Source organism: Lolium perenne, chromosome 6 (assembly GCF_019359855.2).
Source record: "Lolium perenne isolate Kyuss_39 chromosome 6, Kyuss_2.0, whole genome shotgun sequence".
NCBI classification, from domain to species: domain Eukaryota; kingdom Viridiplantae; phylum Streptophyta; class Magnoliopsida; order Poales; family Poaceae; genus Lolium; species Lolium perenne.
In genome coordinates this window covers 153,624,695-153,646,238 of record NC_067249.2, presented here as the reverse complement: position 1 = coordinate 153,646,238, position 21,544 = coordinate 153,624,695, and the positions used below count along the sequence as shown (strand labels likewise).

The 21,544-nt window shown below is 43.8% G+C and overlaps 1 protein-coding gene across 1 annotated transcript in view; it reads left to right on the top strand.

Moving 5' to 3' along the window:
* The first annotated feature begins 18,181 nt into the window (after nucleotides 1-18,181).
* LOC139832539 (uncharacterized) overlaps nucleotides 18,182-21,544 on the top strand; it is a 4,732-nt gene continuing 1,369 nt past the window's right edge. Inside the window, exons 1-4 of the mRNA XM_071822321.1 lie at nucleotides 18,182-18,533; nucleotides 19,596-19,757; nucleotides 21,147-21,212; nucleotides 21,382-21,525. Of these exons, the coding sequence (XP_071678422.1) occupies nucleotides 18,285-18,533; nucleotides 19,596-19,757; nucleotides 21,147-21,212; nucleotides 21,382-21,525 (621 nt within the window). The 5' untranslated portion in view covers nucleotides 18,182-18,284. The remainder of the gene's footprint in view (nucleotides 18,534-19,595; nucleotides 19,758-21,146; nucleotides 21,213-21,381; nucleotides 21,526-21,544) is intronic.

Below are 21,544 nucleotides of genomic sequence, written 5' to 3'. Positions count from 1 at the left end.
GATACATAGAGTCACGGGCCAGGTGCTTGTGAGCTGCAGCTCTGCTCCCCAAGAAAGGATTCATGCCATCTGTACTTAGACCAAAGTATAAGTTCCTTGCCTCACACCTGCCAAAATCCGGGAACTCTCTCCCCGATGTTTCTCCACTGCCGACCATCGGCGGGGTGCCTCAACTTATCGCGTCTTTTCTTACGTTCTTCCATGTGCCATCGCAATAACTTGGCATGCTCTTTGTTTCTGAACAAAACGTTTCTTAAGCCGTGTGGTATTATTGGAGCATACACATCGCACCTTCGCAGGTGAACCCTCTTCTGGGTGGCTCACCCTCAACATCACCAGGGGGTCATCTTTTACGATCTTATGCCGCAATGCACCACATATCGGACATTTATTCAAATTCTCGTACTTCTCACCGCGGTAGAGGATACGATCATTAATGCATGCATGTATCTTTTGCATCTAATCCTAGAAGGCAGACAAGCTTCTTTGCTTCATATGTGCTTGACGGGCAATTCATTATTTCTTGGAAACAGCTTGACTTTAATATTATCATCCTGTAATTTCTCAAATCCCCGAGTCAGTCACACCGACCTCTGCCTTCCATTTCAGCAATTCCAATATGCTACCCAGCTTTCTATGCCCATCTTCACAACCTGGGTACAACAATTTGTGGTGGTCCTCTAACATCTTGTCGAAGCGCAACCTCTCCTTATCCGTGCCACAGTCTCTTGCCCATCAAAAAAATGGCCCGAGAAAGCGAAGATCATCATCAACAGGATCATCTGAGTGCTGTTCTTCCACCTCCTTCTTCTTCCATTTCGTCCATTGCGGTATCAAAAGCATTCGAAGAGAACATAGATCGGTACTGGTCATCATTATCTTCTTCCTCATCCGCCGTCTTCCATCACATAACCCCTTCTTCTCCGTGCTTGGTCCAAACATTATAGCTGGACGCAGATCCAAGCTCCCAAAAGCAGGTGGCTCTTAATGTCTCTTGAGTAAGAGTAATCCTTCTCGTTCTTACATTTTAGACATGGACCCCAGCACATAAAGACCTTGCTTCGACTTGTTGGCCTCGGCCACAAGCAGGAAAGAATTCACGCCCTCTACGAAAGCGGGAGCACATTGGTTACCGTACATCCATGGATACAGACTCATCTGCATCATAAGTACAATTATATATGTATCAGATGCAATCACCTTGCTAAAATTGATACGCATCACGGACTATGCATATCTCATATATAGTCGAGAAAATAGTTGCTAACCTTTTAGGATCAAAAAGAGGAGAAATCTTATCAAATAAAACCAAGTGGCATCCCTCTCACAAGCATTCCATCAAACACCTCTTGTGCACATGTAGAAAAAATGAGCTAGCATGCCACCTCCACCTTCACCACCAAGGAAAAAATGTGGTGAGGGGTGGCAACTGCTTCTATATATATAGACGTGGACATTTTGTCGCGGTCCCGGTGTTACGACCCGCGACAAAAGGGCTAGGAGCGGCAGTAGCCACCCAGCTTTATCGCGGGTGCAGGCGCGCCAGCATTCAAATGGCTCCCCACGGAAGCCCTATTTTCCACTGGTGTCCCATGAGCATAAATGTCACGCCTTTTTTTAAACCGGGGAGCACATATGAATACATGTTTTAGAGCATCCACAATGAAAGATGATTTGGCGATCTCTACCGCGAGAACTACGGCGGCCGGCCGCTGGTCACTGCCTCCTCTGGCGACCGGGAGGGGGTGGAGAGCCCCGGAGTAGGGCTCACGCGATGGTTAAGATTGGGAAAGTGTTTTCTTGGGGCGTTGTTCTATGGGAGGAGACTGCTATTTAAATCGGGAATAATTTACCTACTTACTCTTTCTCCATCCCGGCGTCGCTCTAACCGGTGGCCAGCACGGGGGCAGGCTGGCTTTGATCTTCTCGCCGGTCTTCGGGATCTGGTGAGACTCGTGTCTGGTGGTTGGCGTCAGACACTCTCGCGGATGACAGTTGCGTTGGCTGTTGTAGTTATGTGTGGCGTCTTGCGATTGGGTGTGAGGATAGCCGGCGAGCGGCGGCGTTCGTATTCTTCGGCCCAAGTCTGGGGAAGATAGTGGCCCCATTTGGATCTCGCGACCACGGGAAAGATCCCCGGCCGACGTGCCCTAAAGTCTTGGGCTGAGTTCTCTCCCCAGCTGTTCCAGTTCATCTCAGCTCCAGCCACATCATTGAATGCGATGGTGCATCTACCAGATCTGGGTGTGCCGGTTGCTACTCTTTTTTCAGGCGCTACCATGGTGACGGTGAGGAAGATGGACGATGTTTAAACGAGAAAATACGAGGTTTCTCAAAGGGTGAACTTATAGTTTTACTTCTTGTGAGTTTCTTGTGCAAAGTTATTTTGACACAAATATTTATCTTGTGTGATGACCATATGTGTAATCTCCGTAAACAGATTGTCTAATAAAATATATGATTACATCAAAAAAAAATTCTTAGATGAGTGTTTGCAAAAATATGCCGGGTTTTATCCTAAGAACTTATGCTTACTTGACTACACTAGGAGATGTCTAATTAGCCACTTTCTTATACAAACTATTTTCCAGCGCCCAAAACACTTAGAACTTATTTTCATAAGCAATTAGCCAGCTAGGCATCTTGCATAGGACGGATAACTCTATATGCGATTTGGGGGCTCGCTCCACATAGGCTCAGATCTTTTTACGTTTTCTTGGGTGGTCATTTGGGAGTTCTGGTAACATGCCTTTGATCACCATGACAGAATCTTTTTACGCATTCTATTCTTTTCTTTTTTTGCTATGTACACCCTTAATGTCTTCAGCTATCTTAGCTGGTGCAGATCCTGGTTGTGATTGGTACCTTCGTCGTGTTAATATATTTTCTTTATAAAAAATATGTTGGAAGAGAAAAAAAGTGAACCATGATTCATGACTGATTTTCACGGTCTGAGCCATTGTGTGAGAATGACATGTCATTTCATGGAAGTTTATGGAAGCATCAATGTTGGAGAGATATGGGCCAATTTCTCACCTAAACGGCTTACTCTCTCTTGAAAAAGAAAAGGCACCCACTATGTTGGCGGCAATAGGAATGAGGGGAAAAAGGGCGGAGCGTACATGGCGGGTTCAGGCAATGCCATACGAGGTTATGAGCAGGAGGCTGGGGCGTGCCACCTGTGTGTGAGGAATTCCTCTAGCTCTGCGAAGGGTACACGAGTTTGGGCGTGGCCACTAGCCAACAGAGTGGAGTCGACAGTGATGACAAGCGTGGGAACTCTTGGAGCCAGATGCATCCCCGCAACATGTGCGTCATGGGCGCCGTGGAGCAAAGAGCAGAGGGAAACCTCCATGAAGGAGATATGCCCTAGAACCAATAATAAAATTAGTTGTTATTTATATCTTTATGTTTATGATAAATGTTTATATATCATTTTCAGAATTGTACACATTAACCGAAACATTAGTACATGCTGATATGTAGACAAACAAGAAGTCCCTAGTATTACCTCTTAAACTAGCTTGTTGATTAATGGATGATTAGTTTCATAATCATGAACATTGGATATTATTAATAACAAGGTTATGTCAGTATATGTGAATGATATAATGGACACACCCAATTAAGCGTAGCATAAGATCTGCGTCATTAAGTTATTTGCTATAAGCTTTCGATACATAGTTTACCTGGTCCTTATGACCGTGAGATCATGTAAATCACTTATACCGGGAAGGTACTTTGATTACACCAAACACCACTGCGTAAATGGGTGGCTATAAAAGGTGGGATTAAGTATCCGGAAAGTATGAGTTGAGGCATATGGATTCAACGAGTGGGATTTGTCCGTCCCGATGACGGATAGATATACTCTGACCCTCTAGGTGGAATGTCGTCTAATGTCTTGCAACTTATTATGAATGAGTTCATAAGAGACCACATACCACGGTACGAGAGTGAGAGTACGCAGCGGGAGACGAGTTAGAACAAGAGTATAGAGTGATACCGAAGGTCAAACCTCGGACAAGTAAAATGTCAGTAAGGACAAAGGGTATTGTTAATATATGTGAATGGTTCATTAGATCAATAATGTCATCATTTAGAATATGTAGGAGCCATTATAGATCTCCAGTTCCCGCTATTGGTTATTGATTGGAGTGAGTACTCAACCATGTCCACGCAGTTCTCAGAACAAGCGGGTGACACACTTAAAGTTGGATGTTGAAATGGTAGCACTTGAATTATGGAATGGAGTTCGAATATTAGTTCGGAGTCCCAGGATGAGATCCCAGGACATCACGAGGGAGTTCCGGAATGGTCCGGAGAGAATAAGATTCATATATAGGATGTCATTTTATGTGAAATAAAATGTCGCGAGAGGGATTCTATGGAAGGTTCTAGAAGGTTCTAGAAAAGTCCGGAAGAAACCACCAAGGAAGGTGGAGTCACAAGGGACTCCACCACCATGTTGACCAGCCCTAGATGGGGTGGAGTCCCAAGTGGACTCCACCATAGGAAGCCAAACCACTACATGGGGAGGTGGGAATCCCACCTTTGGGTGGGAGTCCTAGTTGAGCTAAGTTTTCCCCCTCCCTATGGAAGGTTTTGGTTTTGGGGTCTTATTCGAAGACTTGGACACCAACACTTGGGATCCACCTATATAATGAGGGGCCAAGGGAGAAGTAAGCCTTCCAAGACCTGAAGCTGGCCGCCCCCCATGGGAAGTGACCGGCCACCCTCCCCAAACCCTAGCTTTGCTCCTCCACTCCATGTTGCCCGGCGTAGCTTGGCAAAGCTCCATGGACTTCTACACCGCCACTTATAAACACACGCCGTCGTGGCAGCCGGATTCAGAAGGAGCTACTACTTCCGCTGCCAGCCAGGCAGAGGAGTCAGACGTCGTCTTAGCCAACAGCTGAACGTGTGACCCCAGTACGGAAGTGCTTCTGCCCGTTCGTGGCGCCAGGAACCCGATCGTGATCAAAAGATCTTCTACGCACTTTTGCAAAAGCAGCAGTGATCGTCTACCGCAGCAACAAAGAGCCTCCTCTTGCATGTGATGACTTTACAGAATCTCTTCAGGGGTGGGAACTGCAAATACCCCCTGCGTTGCTCACCGTCTTCTAGATTGCATCTTGGCTTAACGGATTAAGTATTCATGATGAGCCAAAATTTTTGTTTTTCTATGCAACGTTATCCCTACGGTGAATTATCGAGCCGTGTCTATGCATGAATGGATTCTTGCAGTAGAACACCAATGGTTTGTGGGCGTTGATACTCTTCATGCATCTTTAGTTTGAGTACTTTGCATCTTTATGGCATAGTGGGATGAAAGCTGGCCTAGGACTAACTTTACATGACACGGGAATTCATGAGACTTGTTCTTCGTTAGAGCATGCAACTTGTATTACATAAGAGGCTTCTTGGTGTCTGTCTCTCCTACTATAGTAAAGATTCAATTTACTAACTTCTATTAGACAACCCATTAGTATCAATTTTGTGGTTCATGTTAAGTAGGTAGAATTAGATCTCTCTCGAAAAGCCCCTAAATACTTAAAATATGCACGAAACAAATTAGAGAAGCGTCTAACATGTTTTTGCAGGGTTTGGTGATCAACAATTATGGCCATAATGTGATGATGAATATGTATGAGATGATCATTATTGTATTGGCAACTAGCTTGTGGCCATTCTTATAGTTGCTCTTTAAATTTCATGTTGAGTGGTATTTCAAAGTAGTTGTAATAGTTGCTACATGGAGGACAATCATGAAAGCGAGCAGCCATTGACCTATGGTGCTACTGTGCGGCGATGATGGAGAATCCTTTGAAAGATGATGGAGATCATGTCCGTGCTTTGGAGATGAAGATCAAAGAGAGCACAAAAGACAAAGAGGGCCATATCATATCACATATGAAGCTGCAATATGATGTTAATCCTTTTTATGCATCTTATTTTGCTTAGATCGTGACGGTAGCATTATAAGAACTGATCCCTCACTAAAATCTCAAGATAATAAAGTGTTCATCCTCTGTAGCTTGCCGTTACCAAGACATAGCGTTTAGAAGCATCTCGTGATGATGGAGTGCTAAAGTAAGATGTGCAAGTGCATACTAGCAGGTGCAAGGCAGTTTTGCACATGCGGATACTAAGGTGGCCTTGGCGGAACCTAGCATGTATGGAGGACATGGTCTCGGAACCACGTGATACCGAAAGGTAGAGCTTTGAATCTATATGGTTGATATGATGAATACTTTGAGTGTTAAGCCATTGAAATCCACACCTTGTCTAAGTGATCGGATGTTAGGACAAAGATGCGGTTGGATTTTAGTTCGTGTGATCACTAAGACAATGCGAGAGATATTGTTTTGAGTTAGGGGAGTTCCTTTAGGTTTTAATTATGTTGAATTAAAATTTGAACTCAATTTGTCATAAACTTAGTCTAAACTATTGCAAATATATGTATAGAGATGGCGTCCCCAATCAATTTTAATGAGTTTCTAGAGAAGAGAGAAACTTAAGAGCAACGGTAGCAGCTTCACCCATTGCCCGGTTCCGTCACATGAGGATCTTTTCCTCTCAGGCGTGAAATCGCAATATTGTGTGATGCACCGCTAGGTGACCCTCTGAGAGAAATCTAGATCCGATGAAGTAAAGGCTGTTTCTGTGACTCGGAAAAGCTTCCGGTACTCTCAAGTTCGGTGTGCCATCTGTGCGATGCGGAATCCGATCTTCAAAAGCGTTTTGAGCACCATGATCCTGCAGGTTGATGAATGAGGCCCAAGCTATATTCGAGGCTCATGCGGCGATGGAATGCTATGAAGCATGTGAAACATTTCTTCAGGTGTGTAGTGATGAAGAAGGCAGCTCAGATAGTGAAGTAACACATGCTCGCCATGGCTGGAGCATCTGAAGAAACTTTGAAGTGAAACTTGGGAATAGTGATTCCTAGCAGTTGGAGGTGTAATAAAGTGTCCTTCAATCACTGCCACCAAGTTACAAGAACTTTGTGATGAACTACAATATGCGGAGAACATGAACAAGGAGTTACACTGGGCCTCTTTGGCATCTTAAAAGCTGCTTTGAGATTGAGATCAAGAAAGAGCCACTTAGTGTTGATGGTCAACAAGACCACCGGTTTCAAGAAAGCAGAGGGCAAGTCTAAAGGGAAAATTCAAGAGAAGGGTGGCAAAGAAAGCACCCGCCCTCCTGTAAAAACCTAAGAATGGCCCTAAGCCTGATCTTGAGTGCTAATGCTTTTGCAAGGAGAAGGAACACTTTGAAGGCGTGGTTACTCCAGAGTACACTGGCTGATCTGAAGAAGCGTGTATCAAGAAAGAAGAAAAAGAAGGTATATCTGATATGCATAACGCTTATAGATCGCTTGCCTCTCACTTTGGTTCTCGATTCTAAAGTACGGGTATTTGATACTTACAATTGGTTGCTCCTGTCGTAACTCGAAGCTTGAGGAACTGAAATAATAAACGAAGACTATTTGAAAGATGAAGTGGCGATGCAGCGTTGGAAATGGATCCAAAGTCGATGTGATCATGCAGCCGACTTACTTACTCTACATCTATACCTTCGGGATTAGTTTTAAGCCCTAGTAAGCGTTATTACTTGTGCCATACATTGAGCATGAACATTATATCACGGATCTTGTTTAATGCAAGGCGGTTATTCATTCAAATCGCGGAGAATAATGGTTATTTTCTTTTTATATGAATAATATCTTTTATAGTCCAAGCACCACTTTGAAAAGAATGAGCTTATTTCTACATTGAATCTCGATAGTAGTGATACGCATATACATAACATTGATGCTTAAAGCGAATTAAACTTAATGACTAATTCTACTTATATGTGACACTTGTCGTCTTGGTCATATTGGAGGTAGAAGCGCATGCTGAAGAAACTCCATGCACAGATAGGATTACTTGAATCACTTGACTATGAGTCACTTGATAGATCTGAAGCATGTCTAATGGGAAAAATGACTAAGGCTCCATTTCACACAGTATGATGGAGAGCGAGCTACTGCAGCTTATTGGCCAAATCATACATACCGATGTATGTGGACCCAATGAGGTGTAGCATCGCCCAGCGGTGGTTATCGTTATGTTCTAACCTTCTGAGATGATCTGAAGTAGATATGGGTATATCTATTTCATGAAACATAAATCCGAAACTTTAAGAGAGTTTAAAGAATTTCAAAGTGAAGTAGAAAATCAGCAGCAACAAGAAGATCAAATTTCTACGATCTGATCGTGGAGGTGAATATCTGAGTTCTGAGTTTAGCATGCATTTAAAGAAATGCGGGAATACTTTCACAATTGACACCATGGGAACACCATAACGAAAGCGGTGTGTCCGAACGACGTCATCGAACTCTCTTAGATATATGATTAAATGAAGTATGATGTCTCTGCCCCGATTTCATAGTTATCATTTTGGAGTTATGCATTAGAGACGGCCGCCATTCACTACAAATAGAGCACCGCATCAAAATCCGTAGAAAGCGACGCAGTATGAATTGTAGTTTAATAAGAAACCCTGAAATTTGTCGTTCTGAAAGTTTGGGGTTGCGAAACCTATGTAAAGAGATTGCTTACCGGACAAGCTAGAACCCAAAGCGGAGAAATGCGTCTTCATAGGATACCCTAAAAGGAAACTATAGGGTATACTTTCTATCACAAATCCGAAGGCAAAATCTTTGTTGCTGAAGCGGAGACCTTTCTTGAGAAAGAATTTCACCACTAAAGAAGTAGTGGAAGAAAAGTAGAACTCGATGAGATTGATGAATCTATAGATCGTTGATCAGAGTAGCGCTGATCTGGGAAGTTGTGCACTGTACCGCCTACATAGGCAACTTGAAGCTAATGATAATGATCATGAAACTTGACGAGGAAACCTCACACGAGAACCTCATGGATCGACGAGGGCATTACCACTCCCTGATTGACATGGTCCTTGTCTAAATGTCATGATTATGAATAACAATGATGAGGACCACTGCGGCGATATGAAGAAGCTGATGATGAGCCCGATTCCAACAAATGGCAAGAAGCCATGAAATCGAGAAATGGGATATCTTTACTTATTAACAAAGCCTGGACTTTGGTAGACTTACCCGATAGTAGAAAAGATTTATCGAGAATAAATGGATCTTCAAGAGAAAAGCAGGATCTTTGATGGTAATATTCATGTCTACCAAGCTAGAGCTTGTCGCAAAGGGTTTCCGAAAAATTCAAGGAGTTGACTACGATGAGACTTTCTCACACAGTGGCGAAACTAAAATACAGCAAGGATTTTGTTAGCAATAAAGCTGCATTTTTCGATTATGAGTTATGAGATGGATGTCAAAACGACATTCCTTAATGGGAACATTGAGGAAGAGTTGTATATGGTACAACCCAAAGGTTTATCGAATCCTAAAAATACTAACAAAGTATATGCAAACTTCAGCGTTCAATCTATGGAGGTAAACAAAGCATCAAGAGATTAGGCAACCGACGTTTTGATAAGGTGATCAAAGACTTCGGGTTTATACGGTGTCATGGAGAGGCCTGTATTTACAAGAAAGTGAGTGGGAGCTGTAGCATTCGATATTATATGTAGATGACATATTATTGATCGGGAATGATATAGAACTATTAAGCTTGTGTTAAGGGTTATTTGAATAATAGTTTTTCAATGAAAGACCTTGGTGAAGCATGTATATATTAGGCATCAAGATTTATAGAGATAGATCAAGACGCCTAATAGGGCTATCACAGTACATATCACAGACAAGATTCTAAAGAAGTTTAGAATGGACGAAAGTAAGAGAGGTTCTTACCTATGTTACCGAGGCAAAGGTCTTGAGTAAAACTCAAGGACCGGCCTACGCGAGAAGAAAGAGAAAGGATGTGTAACATCTATGCCTCGACGATGGATCTATCATGTATGCCATGCTATGTACTAGACCGGATATAGCACATGCTGTTAGTTTGACTAGCGGATATCAAAGTGATCCAGGAATGGAACAATTTGGACAGGGATCAAGAATATCTGAAGTACTTGAAAGAACTAAGGATATGTTTCTTTGTTATGGAGGTGACCAAGAGCTCGTTGTAAACGGTTACACGATGCAGAGTTGGAAACAGTCTACGTGTTTATATTGATGAGCTCGAAGCGAGTGCAGTGGCGAAGTCTTCAACTAGTACATCAGATGTATGGATGAGGTTCATGCCTTCTTTATTTGTCAATTGCCCAAGCGTAATTTGTTCACCCAACATGCTATTTATCTTATAGGAGAGACACCACTAGTGAAGCTGTGGACCCGGTCTATTCTTTACATACGAAATACAATCTCTTGCAATACTTGTTCTTTACTGTTCTTCGCAAACAATTATCTTCCACACAATACGGTTAATCCTTTGTTCACAGCAAGCCGGTGAGATTGACAACCTCACTGTTACGTTGGGGCAAAGTACTTTGGTTATGTTGTGCATGTTCCACGTTGGCACCGGAATCCCTGGTGTTGCGCCGCACTACATTCCGCCACCATCAACCTTCAACGTGCTTCTTGACTCCTACTGGTCCGATTAAACCTTGGTTTCTTACTGAGGGAAACTTGCTACTGTGCGCATCACACCTTCCTCTTGGGGTTCCCAACGGACGTGTCAACTACACACATCACTCAACTAGATGTATTTCCAAGAACAACTTGTTTAAGACAGATAATGGGCAAACTCAAAGGCATCGTTCATGTCATGTAAAAAAACAGAAAAATCAACTTAATTAAGAACCACCAGCCAACTTAATTACTTCTAGTGGGACAACTTGATCATAATGACAGGACAAGTTAAAACATAGACAACGGGAACTCGTGGCATCGTTTATGGCATGGAAAATTCAGAAAAGCAACTTAAGTAACAACGACGAGCCAACTTAATGACTCCTAGTTGACAACTTAATTATAATGACGTAACAACTTATTTAAAACACGAATAATCGCCAACTTGTGGCATCTCATGGCATGGCAAATCAACTTCAATAAGAACCACCAGCAACTTCAATAAGCAGCATCATATGAATTAGAATGTTCCAATGTGCAAAAATAACCACTAAAGAACATAAGCTAGTACTGGCATCATCTAAAATTGGTAGCCTATATCAAGCAGGTGCACTAGCATGGCAAAAACAACTTAGGCTAGAATGAGTATCAAACACAACTGCAAAAGTTGCTCTACATGATCCATACAGAACCTACAAGCTCTAATAAACAACTGAGAACATAAAAGCTGTACTAGCATCATCTAATTTCAGGTGTACAAATTACTCCAACCATGATCAACAGGGAAACAATGGGAACCATAACAACAAGTACAAATTACTCCAAAACATGCTCTACAGGGGACCATAAGAACCATAGAACAAGGACAAAAAGTGGATATACAGGGGAGAGTCCATGCACTGCCATCCATCTACTTCCAAAAAATCCCGCACCATGAAAACGAGGACAAAAATTGAAACAAGAAATCAAGTCCTACTGGGGGATTGGGGGGATCTGAGCACATATCGCTTACCTGAGTAGCTGGATCTGCAACTGATCAAAGGTGCGGACACGGCAAACGCATACGGGACGATCTCCGTCAACGATCTGGGCGAAAAACACCACGCGCCTAGTGCACGACCACTGATACGGCGGCGATGAAGCTCTTGGACGGCGAATCGACTGCACCCGCCTGAGAGAAGGTCGATCTCCGTTGCGGAGATCGAAGCAGGACCTCGCGCCTCGCCCCCACTGCCGTCGACCTCCCGCTCCTTACGCCTACTGAGCTCACGAGGACCTCCCGGAAGCCTTGCGAATCGAGCGCCGGCGAGCAACCTACCCCTCACCCCCTGGAACCCTAGGGGATCGCGGCGCCGGCGAGCACGCCGTCGCTCAACCGGAACCCTAGCGAAATCGCCGGCCGGAGCTCGCGAGAGGAATGGGGAACGAGGCAGAGAGACGTTCGCGAAATGTCTTCCTCGCACGCGCGCGACGCGGAATGGACCCTCGCACGGTGCGGTCGCGATGACGGTGGGGCCCTCAGGTGGGGACCTGTCGGGAAAGCGCCCAGATCGCTGATCGACGAAGCGGGATCCAACGGCCAGGAATCGTTGGCTCGGCAAAACAAACTGGCCACCGTGCACTTTTTAGCGTTTGGGTTTTGTTTTGACAAACATTCTTTGTAGAGGAAAATCCATTTACCATCTCTTCAGCAAGGAATACTTCGTGTTGTCCAGTTGAATAGTACTCTCGAATACACTTTGTAGAGCTGCTGAGTTTTTTTTTTTTGAGATAACCGCATATTCATTCATCAAGAACAAGATTACAAGCACCAGAACACACGGAAATCATCCAGAGAAAACGGATCAGAAGCATGACCATGAGGAGGCAGAAAAACCCGAAAAAAGAAAAGAAAATAACTACGGGAAGACTGCCAGAACCAACAACCACCATCGACGGAGTCGTGCTAGCGCCATAGCCGCATAGGCTTGCGAGCGAAGTAGAAGCCCGCCCACGGCGGAGCCATTTTCAGGCACGTCGGCCGGGATCCTCCCCGCGCTCGCCAACTCCCGGATCCGCCGCTCCTCGCCGACGCTGTCGGGAGAACGCGTCAAATCCGCCATCTTCAAACCACCATCCCACTCCTGGAACACCCTCCTGCCGAGCTCTCCGATGCAGCTCCTCACGAACTCCACACCGGCGATGGAGAGGACACCGATGCGACGAGGAAGGAGTTGGAGGACAAAATCCACCGATGTTGCTGTCGACCTCGCCTCGCCAGCCGCACCCAGGAATCCTAGGCTCGCAAATCCGCCAGATCCGCGAGCGAGCAAGGCCACCAGCCCTCCGACGCCGCCCCGGAGAGCGCCATCGCGATGGGGATTGAGCAGTGGCACCTTTATTCTCGCCGGCGTCGCCTCCGCCACCACAACGCCGCCGGAAGACAAACCTACCCTACTATTTACACGCTAGGCACACAGATCCGCGGCCCCCCCACTCTCCCGCCGCCGGAGCGGCTGCCGGAGAGGGAGGGGACCAACGGTCCGGCCGGCGGCAAAGCGAGGGACGCGGGGCTCCTCCCTTTTCGCCTCTCTCTACTGTAGAAGGAGATAAGAGGAAAGGGGAGCAGTGTCTATGCGATAGAGCTGCTGAGTTGCGGTTGAACATGTGATGTTCCTGGTGTACGAAATATTTTCAGAACACAGTATAGCTTTCCTTGCTGATAGTGCTGCGCATACATCATCAGTAACCGAATTAATCGGACTCTATATCGCAGTTCTTTCATGGACTTCAGAGTTCAGAGGGATCTCGTCCGATTAGTCGATTAGACATGGCCGCCGTAAAGGATATTGGTGAGATCCAGGCTGCGAACTCGTGTGACTCGCCACAGCCAACGGCCACGATCCGGCTGCTCGTCGAGCTATGCAGCGACCACGACGACGGCTCCGTGGACGTCGAGACGATGGAGGACGTGACCTGACACGTGCCGCGCTCAGCGACATGGGCGCGGCCGGACCGGGCGTTCAAACACCTGGTGGCCCGGATCGGCAACCCGACGCTGCGCCAGGAGGTCACGGCGCAGACCACGGCGCCGGCGTTGCGTGTCCGGGAGAGGTGCGGAGAGGAGCATGGCATGCTCGGCGGCGTCGGGTTCCGCCTTCGCGTTATGTCGTCGCGACGCGTTCGAGGAGGAGTCGGACTCTGATATAGAGGACCACGACGAGAGCGCGCGGGCGACATGGTGTTCGGGAAGTTCGACATGAGCGGCGCGCGGAGCTAGCGAGACGAGCAGAGCGTCGCCGATTACGAGGATGATGACGACGACGGCGAAGGGAGCGGCGCCCAGTTCTTCGCGCGCCCGTACCACGGCGCCCTCGTGCTGGAGGGGGAGGCGACGTCGTACGACATACAACGCGTCGTGCGCAAGGCGCTGGAGTCTGGACGGCGGCGGTAGCGTGGAAGACGACGATGCCTACGACCGTGCGCTGGCTAGCGGGTGGCGGCACGCCCGTGTCGCGGTGGTCGCGCGCCACCATGGTCGACCAGGAGCTGCAGTCCGCGACCGCGAGGCAGCAGCGGTCGAAGTTGATAATTACTGGTTTCATGTCTGGTGGCGTGGCAACATTTCTGGTTTGCGAGACAGTGACCTCCGTTGATGTCCTTCATCCCCTTCCAGAGAAAACTACATCTCGCTTACAATATACACTAGAAACTTCTATCAAGGTATTTGTTAGAGTATATATACGCTGTAAATCCCTCTCTAGCAAGATATTTAAGAACATATCTCTAAGTGGCATAAACCAATCCATGGAGGCATATGATTTTCCCCTTTATGTTTTTCTTAGTTCCAAGAGGATTCAGCAAACAAAGGCTTAGTAAACGGCAATGCTACAACATAAATTAAACAACTAAATAGCTATCATTGCAAAATGTGATTCAAATCGAGCAAGCATACTTGCGGTGGTAAACAATAAAATGTACAATAAGAACATCGTACATTCATATTCAACGATATTGTAACATTGTTAATTTCGCTTGTACTAAAATATAGGATAGTACAGTTCAATGAAACAATCAATCAAAAAATAGAAAATGTGGTTAATTTTGCTAAGTGTAAAGAAGAAATAGACTAATTATGTCCCCATTTAAACACAATGAGTTATAAATAAGTAAAAATGTAATTAATTTTGCTAAGTGTAATGGGGACATATATTAGTGTTAGTAGTATATTGACAAGAATAAGTTATAACGAAATAAAACATGTGGTATGCAAATATGTTACAGAGTAAATTGTAAGGAAATAAAAAAATATGTTTAATTTTGCTAAGTGTAATAAAAATATGCATTAAATATCTAATAAAAAGGACTATGGAATAAATATCAGTGTGGAGGCATTATGTTGGGCTAGACATTACTTGAGTCGGTCTAGACACATTTATTCCTCTATATATGCATGATGTTTTTCTTTTGGAGGGTAGACCTCCTAGCTATTAGTTAACACGTTAACTTCCTCTCTCAGAATGTTTCGATCATGATTTAGTCATCTTGATCCCGGTCTTATCAGTTAGGCTTGGTTAGCTAAGAGCACCCACAGTGGGGCGTTTGTGCATCCACACTACATACGAGTACGACGCACTTGCAAAATAGGGCTACCTAGTTGCCGACGCTTAGTGCTTGCAGTAATTGACTCAGTTAGCATCCATATTTGCGCAGAGGCGGGTGCTCTAAAGGATGAAGTGACCAATCTAACCCAATCCTAATGACCTAATGTGGTTGTTTATTACTACAATACTAGAAGGATACCCGCGCGTTGCAGAGGGAATATCACCGATAACTCTATTTTGTAAAAAACAAAAGGATATAAGTTAATTGGAATAGGATGTTATTTGTAGGAACATGCATGATTCAATTGGTATACATAGTCAAGATGCTAACTTAAAAAAAAAACTGATTTGAAATAGTTATGTAGTTGGCGGCTAAAAGTGGATGATGTGGATAATTGGATGGCTTAAAAAATAGATGATGTGGCTTGCATGTAGAGTAATGAATGTTAGTGGGGAATGACATGGACAATTGGATGGCTAATAGAATGGATGATGTGGATAGCTTGCATGTTGAGATAGACAACTTAAATGACCCTCTAGTGAGGTTTTACTTTATAAGAGATATAGATACTCCGCTGGCACAACACTCTGCACTTGGAGTCCCAATATCATCAGTCGTAAACGTCTTGTGTTTCTACTCATACGTGTTCATCCCATTTCGCACACGAACCAGTATTACCCACAATAGATGTGTGCTCAACTTAACACTCATGGAATTGTGGTACCAAATCTGTTATATTCCTGATACATCGTGTCTATATATATATATCATTACAAATAGTAGAGATATATACAAAAAAGAAGAGAATCCGTGTCTTTTCTTGGTTACGCCTTCGTCTCCCCAACGATGATGTATCTTGCAAGGATATCTGATGTAACTTGCAAGGATATCGGTAACATCACCACTATCGACTTGGAGCACATTGAAGGGCACAATCCAGTCATGATACTGCTTCTCCCTTAAAGGTAGAAGCTGCAAATATTGCTCAAAAGATCTGAAAATATAATTCAGAATGTTATTCAATGTGAGAATGTTATACACAAATAGAATTAATTATCAAATATGCCAATTTAAATAACTAGTCACTTACGTGCAACTGCAGATGGCATGGTACAAGGGCATGGTACAAGCTAGAAGGAAGGCTGTGAGCTTCAGCCTCCTTACTTTTTTACAGCCAACTTTTTTGCCAAGACGACATGACATGACGAGTCCATGAATGTTTCTGCTTTCTGCACATAATTATCATGAATGAGTAAGATATTCTCTATTTTTTGTCTTGTAATATGCAATCATATATACTCATATGGTTAGGAAAGATACCGACATAACACTGGACTGTAAAAAGAACAAGGAGTGGAGATACAACGTCGCATGCATTCCCTTGCCTTGTTCTTAAGGAGTGTTACCAAAATAAGATCTCTATTAAACAAATATAGAATGAAAATGGAGGGAGTGGTGTCTTGGAGCATGGGAGCATATGCTCCCTATATTTTAAAATACATCTTACACATATTTTTAATTTTAAAAGAAATTGAAATAAAAAAGTTTGCACGTACATCTTCACGTGCTACACGCTCACAAAGTCGTTTCATAAAAATCGACTTACCATGTGAAGTGTGTAAAAAAATACAAAATTCAATGCTAAAAACAGTAATTTTCACAAGATAAACTTTCTTTTTTTACATAGATCACACAAAATATTGTTTTTTCGTGAAACTTGATGAAAGCCATATATTATAGAGATGTACATGTAGAACTATTTATCCAAACTTGTGGACACTTCAAAATATGATTTTTTTTTGTAGAGTAAGCATACGCACCCAGGAGCCAAATTGAATTTCCAAATGGAAATACATTATTATAGATGGTAATACACAGTTGGCCTAATGGATATGTAGATCTAACACAACATACAAGACTATACAAGTTCACTTAACAAATAATCTATAGATGTAAGTATTAACAAAATACCATATCCATATACATATATACTGCATAGCCAGATCTAAACTACAATACTAACCTAATAGCAAACTAAATAATAAATCAAGCGTGCATAAATAGATCTAACAAGTTAATTAAATAATAAATCAACCGTGCATTGATAGATCTAACAAGTTAACTAAATAACAAATCAACAATGCATAGAAAAATCTAACAAGTTAACTAAATAACAAGTTATGAATCAACCGAATCATTTGAAGGATTTAAGAAAAAAACGAATGATAGATTTACCAACCTGCTCTGGGATGGAGCAACGGTGGTGCCGGTACCTATTGGGCAGGGAGACCGTGCATCTCCACTCGCGCTGATGAAAAAAACGTGATGATGCATATGTAGCACGTCGCCGATGTGGATCTACATCGCACCGGCGATGCAACACCTCTCCAGTGTTAGCTCAGACAGATGCGCCTTTTGCTTGGTCTGCCAAACCAAAAATAGAGCAATTATAACTTTAGTGACCACATACCCACTACAATAACGAAAATCGCGAACAAAACAAATAGGTTGAAGCAGTAACACTAGAAGTTATATCGCCGAACCTGTAAAAATTGTGATTGGTCTTTTCCCCTCACATCATCTTCACAAATTCTTAAAAAAACCCACTCAAAGCTTTCATTGTTCTCATCACACATAAGAACACCATTATACAACACACTTTGGAAATGGTTATTCACCCCACGAACAAGCTGAAAGGCATGTCGCATAGGTTTGTCTTGTAGGTTCTGTTAAATGCAACGGCGTCACGGAAATGGTGTTACTCAAGTTTGGTTCTTCCATTTGTCAACAATAGTGTTTGTAAATTCATTGTCCTTCTCCTTTAATTCTGCAAACATCTCCATTACCTCTCAAAAAGAGAAAGAGACACCTATTTGGAAATTTACTTTGTGGAGTATACCCTAAAAACAAAACTTACTTTGTGGAGTGCACCGACCAAATGGGCCAAACCGACCAAGCTCCAGCGCAACGGGCAATGCATCCAGCCCAAAAGGCAAACCGCCACGTCGCTTCCAACGCAGCGCTCTACTGGAACCCTTCCGTCCTCCGTCCAACCCCACGGTTCCCCATCTCCGCTCCGCCTTCTTTTTTCGAAACGAGTACTGCGACAGAGGAAACCCGTGCCGTCGGCGGCGAAGACGCGATGCTCCACAGGCTGGGCCTGCGCGGGAGCCCCAGCGCCCCCGCCGACGGGGCCTCCCCCTCCGCGCCGCCCGCCGGGAACGGCGCGGGGGCCCTGGGCCGGCCGCTGCGGCTGGTCTACTGCGACGACAAGGGCAAGTTCGTCATGGACCCGGAGGCGGTCGCCGCGCTGCAGCTCGTCAAGGGCCCCGTCGGGGTCGTCTCCGTCTGCGGCCGCGCGCGCCAGGGCAAGAGCTTCGTGCTCAACCAGGTACCCACCGCGCGCGCGCTTTTCCCCTCCTTTTCGGGGTTTCGCGGCAATGTCCTTCTAGGGTTTCGGCGCTGCTTCCGCCGTTCGGTAGATCGGTCTGTTTGACACCAGCGTGACACAAGTTGTGGTTGGGGTGAATTTTTGGTTTTAGGGTTTAGTTACTCTTGGAACTGGAGCACGCCCCTCGCGATTCCGTTGGGTTTTATTTTTACCGTGAGCTCGGTTTGTTAGACTGAAGGATTTGGGAGTTAGAACTCAGACTGCAGATCTAGCAACGCCATTGGTCGGGGTCGATATAACGTTTAATGATGAATATTTGTTGTGTTTGTATATTAGGGGAGACGTGCTAGTATTTGTTACTTCAGTAGTAAACCAGCGCTTCAAACATTGTTTATTCTGACTCTTGGTTGCTCTGTTTGATGTCTATAAAATTTGTAACCATCATCTGGCGTTAGTTGGAACCTCAGATATCTCTTCTTGGGCAGTGGAACTATAAAATTGGTAGAAGAAGCATAGTTGTTTTGACAGGATAGTGACACTGCAAGAGTTAACCGAAAAGATTGTTTGAGTCGAAATACAGCGATCAATGTCATCTTCGCCAAGCCATTATTACTTTTGTTGGGTGTATCTGGCCATAACCACACAACTTTAGGTGCTAAAACACCAGGTTGTGTATAAGTTTCATGCTTCTATTGCAGAGTACATATATGGCATATTTGATCTGGACGTCGTAAAAGAGTTTGACATAGATACATGACAGACACAATAAAGCACACTGCTAAACATAGTAAAATTGCTGGGTCATCGCTGAATCAAAAGTATTCACTTAAAGTTTAATCAGTTCCATCTGAAGGATCTTATATTCAAACCCTTATCCCACTAATCCATTAAACTATGTCAGAATGTTTCTTCTTGGATGTCTGGGCGTATTTGGAACTTGATTTGTAACTACAATTTTCAATTGTTCCTTTGTGTTTAATTTGCTGAATAGTTTTCCTTTGCTGCATTCTTTTCTACTTCTCCAATTTAGCATCAGGCATAAACTATGACCTCCATATGCAGCTTCTAGGGCGAACCAGTGGCTTTCAAGTTGCATCAACACATCGACCTTGCACCAAGGGACTTTGGATGTGGAGCGCACCTTTGAAGAGGACTGGTCTTGATGGAACTGAATACAATCTTGTATTGTTGGACACTGAAGGAATCGATGCTTACGACCAAACGGTATACCATGTAGCTCTACTTCAAAGTTGACTCATTTTTCTTATGACAATCTCATAGTCGGGCAGTGGGCTGAATGACACTGGAAAATGCCATTGTTTATTTGGGGCCACATTTATTTGAGTGAGTAGTTGAATTTTGATATGGTGATGGTCAAAAGATTTGGTACTTCAAACATTTCTAGGTTTTCCTTTATTGCCATGATCTTGACAATGATGTGGAGGGATATGCAAATTTCTCGTACCAATCCTATCCATTCTAACTTTGTCCATACAAATAGTCTCTCTCTGGAACTTCCACGTAGTTTTTTCTCACCTGGCTCTGCTAAGTTAGTTGTTTTCAATTGATATATGCGCTGAACCATGGAGAGACAGAACCATTAAGTGGAATGCTACTTTCTGTTGATAATATCATGTATATGTTTTTAAATCTGCCGTTTGTTATCCAGTACCCACATCCAAACCCATACCCACCCAGTTTGGGTAAGGTATAAGAAAAAATTGTCCATCATATTCTGGGTACGGGAGGATAATTGCCCATTACGTGGAACATAACCTTCCTGCCCAATCTCTCCGTTCTCATTTTTAGCTTGCAAGCCGTATGGCCTGGTGCCGCCCGACCAACGTCCGTGAGCACGTTCCAGACAGTAGCTGTTGGCCTAGCTCGAATATGCAGGGTACTTCCGACGTGGACTATTCTGTCTATTCGGCATGATGTCCGCATACCAGAGCTTCTATTCCGCGCAGATACACACGTATGCAAGCTAGCTACATCGATCTGATCGATTGAGCTATACTAGCATGCATGCACGTATTCATACAGACCTGGTACATACTCAGTTGCTGGCTCCTCCTCATCCATGGATTTACCCATACCATTGGATAATACCCACTTGTTTTGGGTATGGATAATCTGAAATTATATGGTATGGGTAAATTTGGGTTTGGGTTTTGGTTAACTGCCACCCTCCCCAACGGCAGCCTTATGTGTCTTCCACGGTTCCACCACATTTAAATTCACCATTAGACTGTATTCTGTAGTGATTTCTTATAAATTTTACCTTGTGAGATGATCAGTACTCTGAGTTAGTTTATAATACCTCTTATCTGAATGTTGCTATTTGCTCAAAGATAGGTTGCTAATTAATAATAGTTTTTTTGCATTTCATTTAAGCTATCAAAGGTCATAACTCCAAATACCCGGATTTGTTTCCTTTTTCTGTTTCCCACTATTAGATAGTGGGCATGTTTCCTAACTGTAAATTTGAGGAATGTTTGTTTTCGTTTTTTTTTCTTATGCGGGATTTTTGATGGTTGCTTTTGTGCACTGGAATATAACTTCCTTCCGCCTTCTGTCCTATCGTCTCATGTTCACTGTTTTCTTTTTTGACAGGGCACCTATAGTATCCAAATATTTTCGTTGGCTGTTCTATTATCAAGCATGTTTATATACAACCAGGTATATTTCTTAACCAATGACTGAGCTTTGTGCAATGCTTTCGATCGAGGGCCTGCTAGGCTAATGTTCAAAAAGCTTTTGTATCATACTGAGGATGCTGATCAGTAAGCTGAAATTTTTTTGTCACATAATCTAACCTGTTTTCCTGAAACCTTGTTGCTCTTTCCAGATGGGAGGGATAGACGAAGCCTCAATTGACCGTCTTTCTCTTGTCACAGAAATGACAAAGCATATACGGGTTAGGGCCTCAGGTGGAAGGTCCACTGCCTCTGAACTTGGGCATTTCTCACCTGTCTTTGTTTGGCTGCTGAGGGTACGATATTTGGTTTATT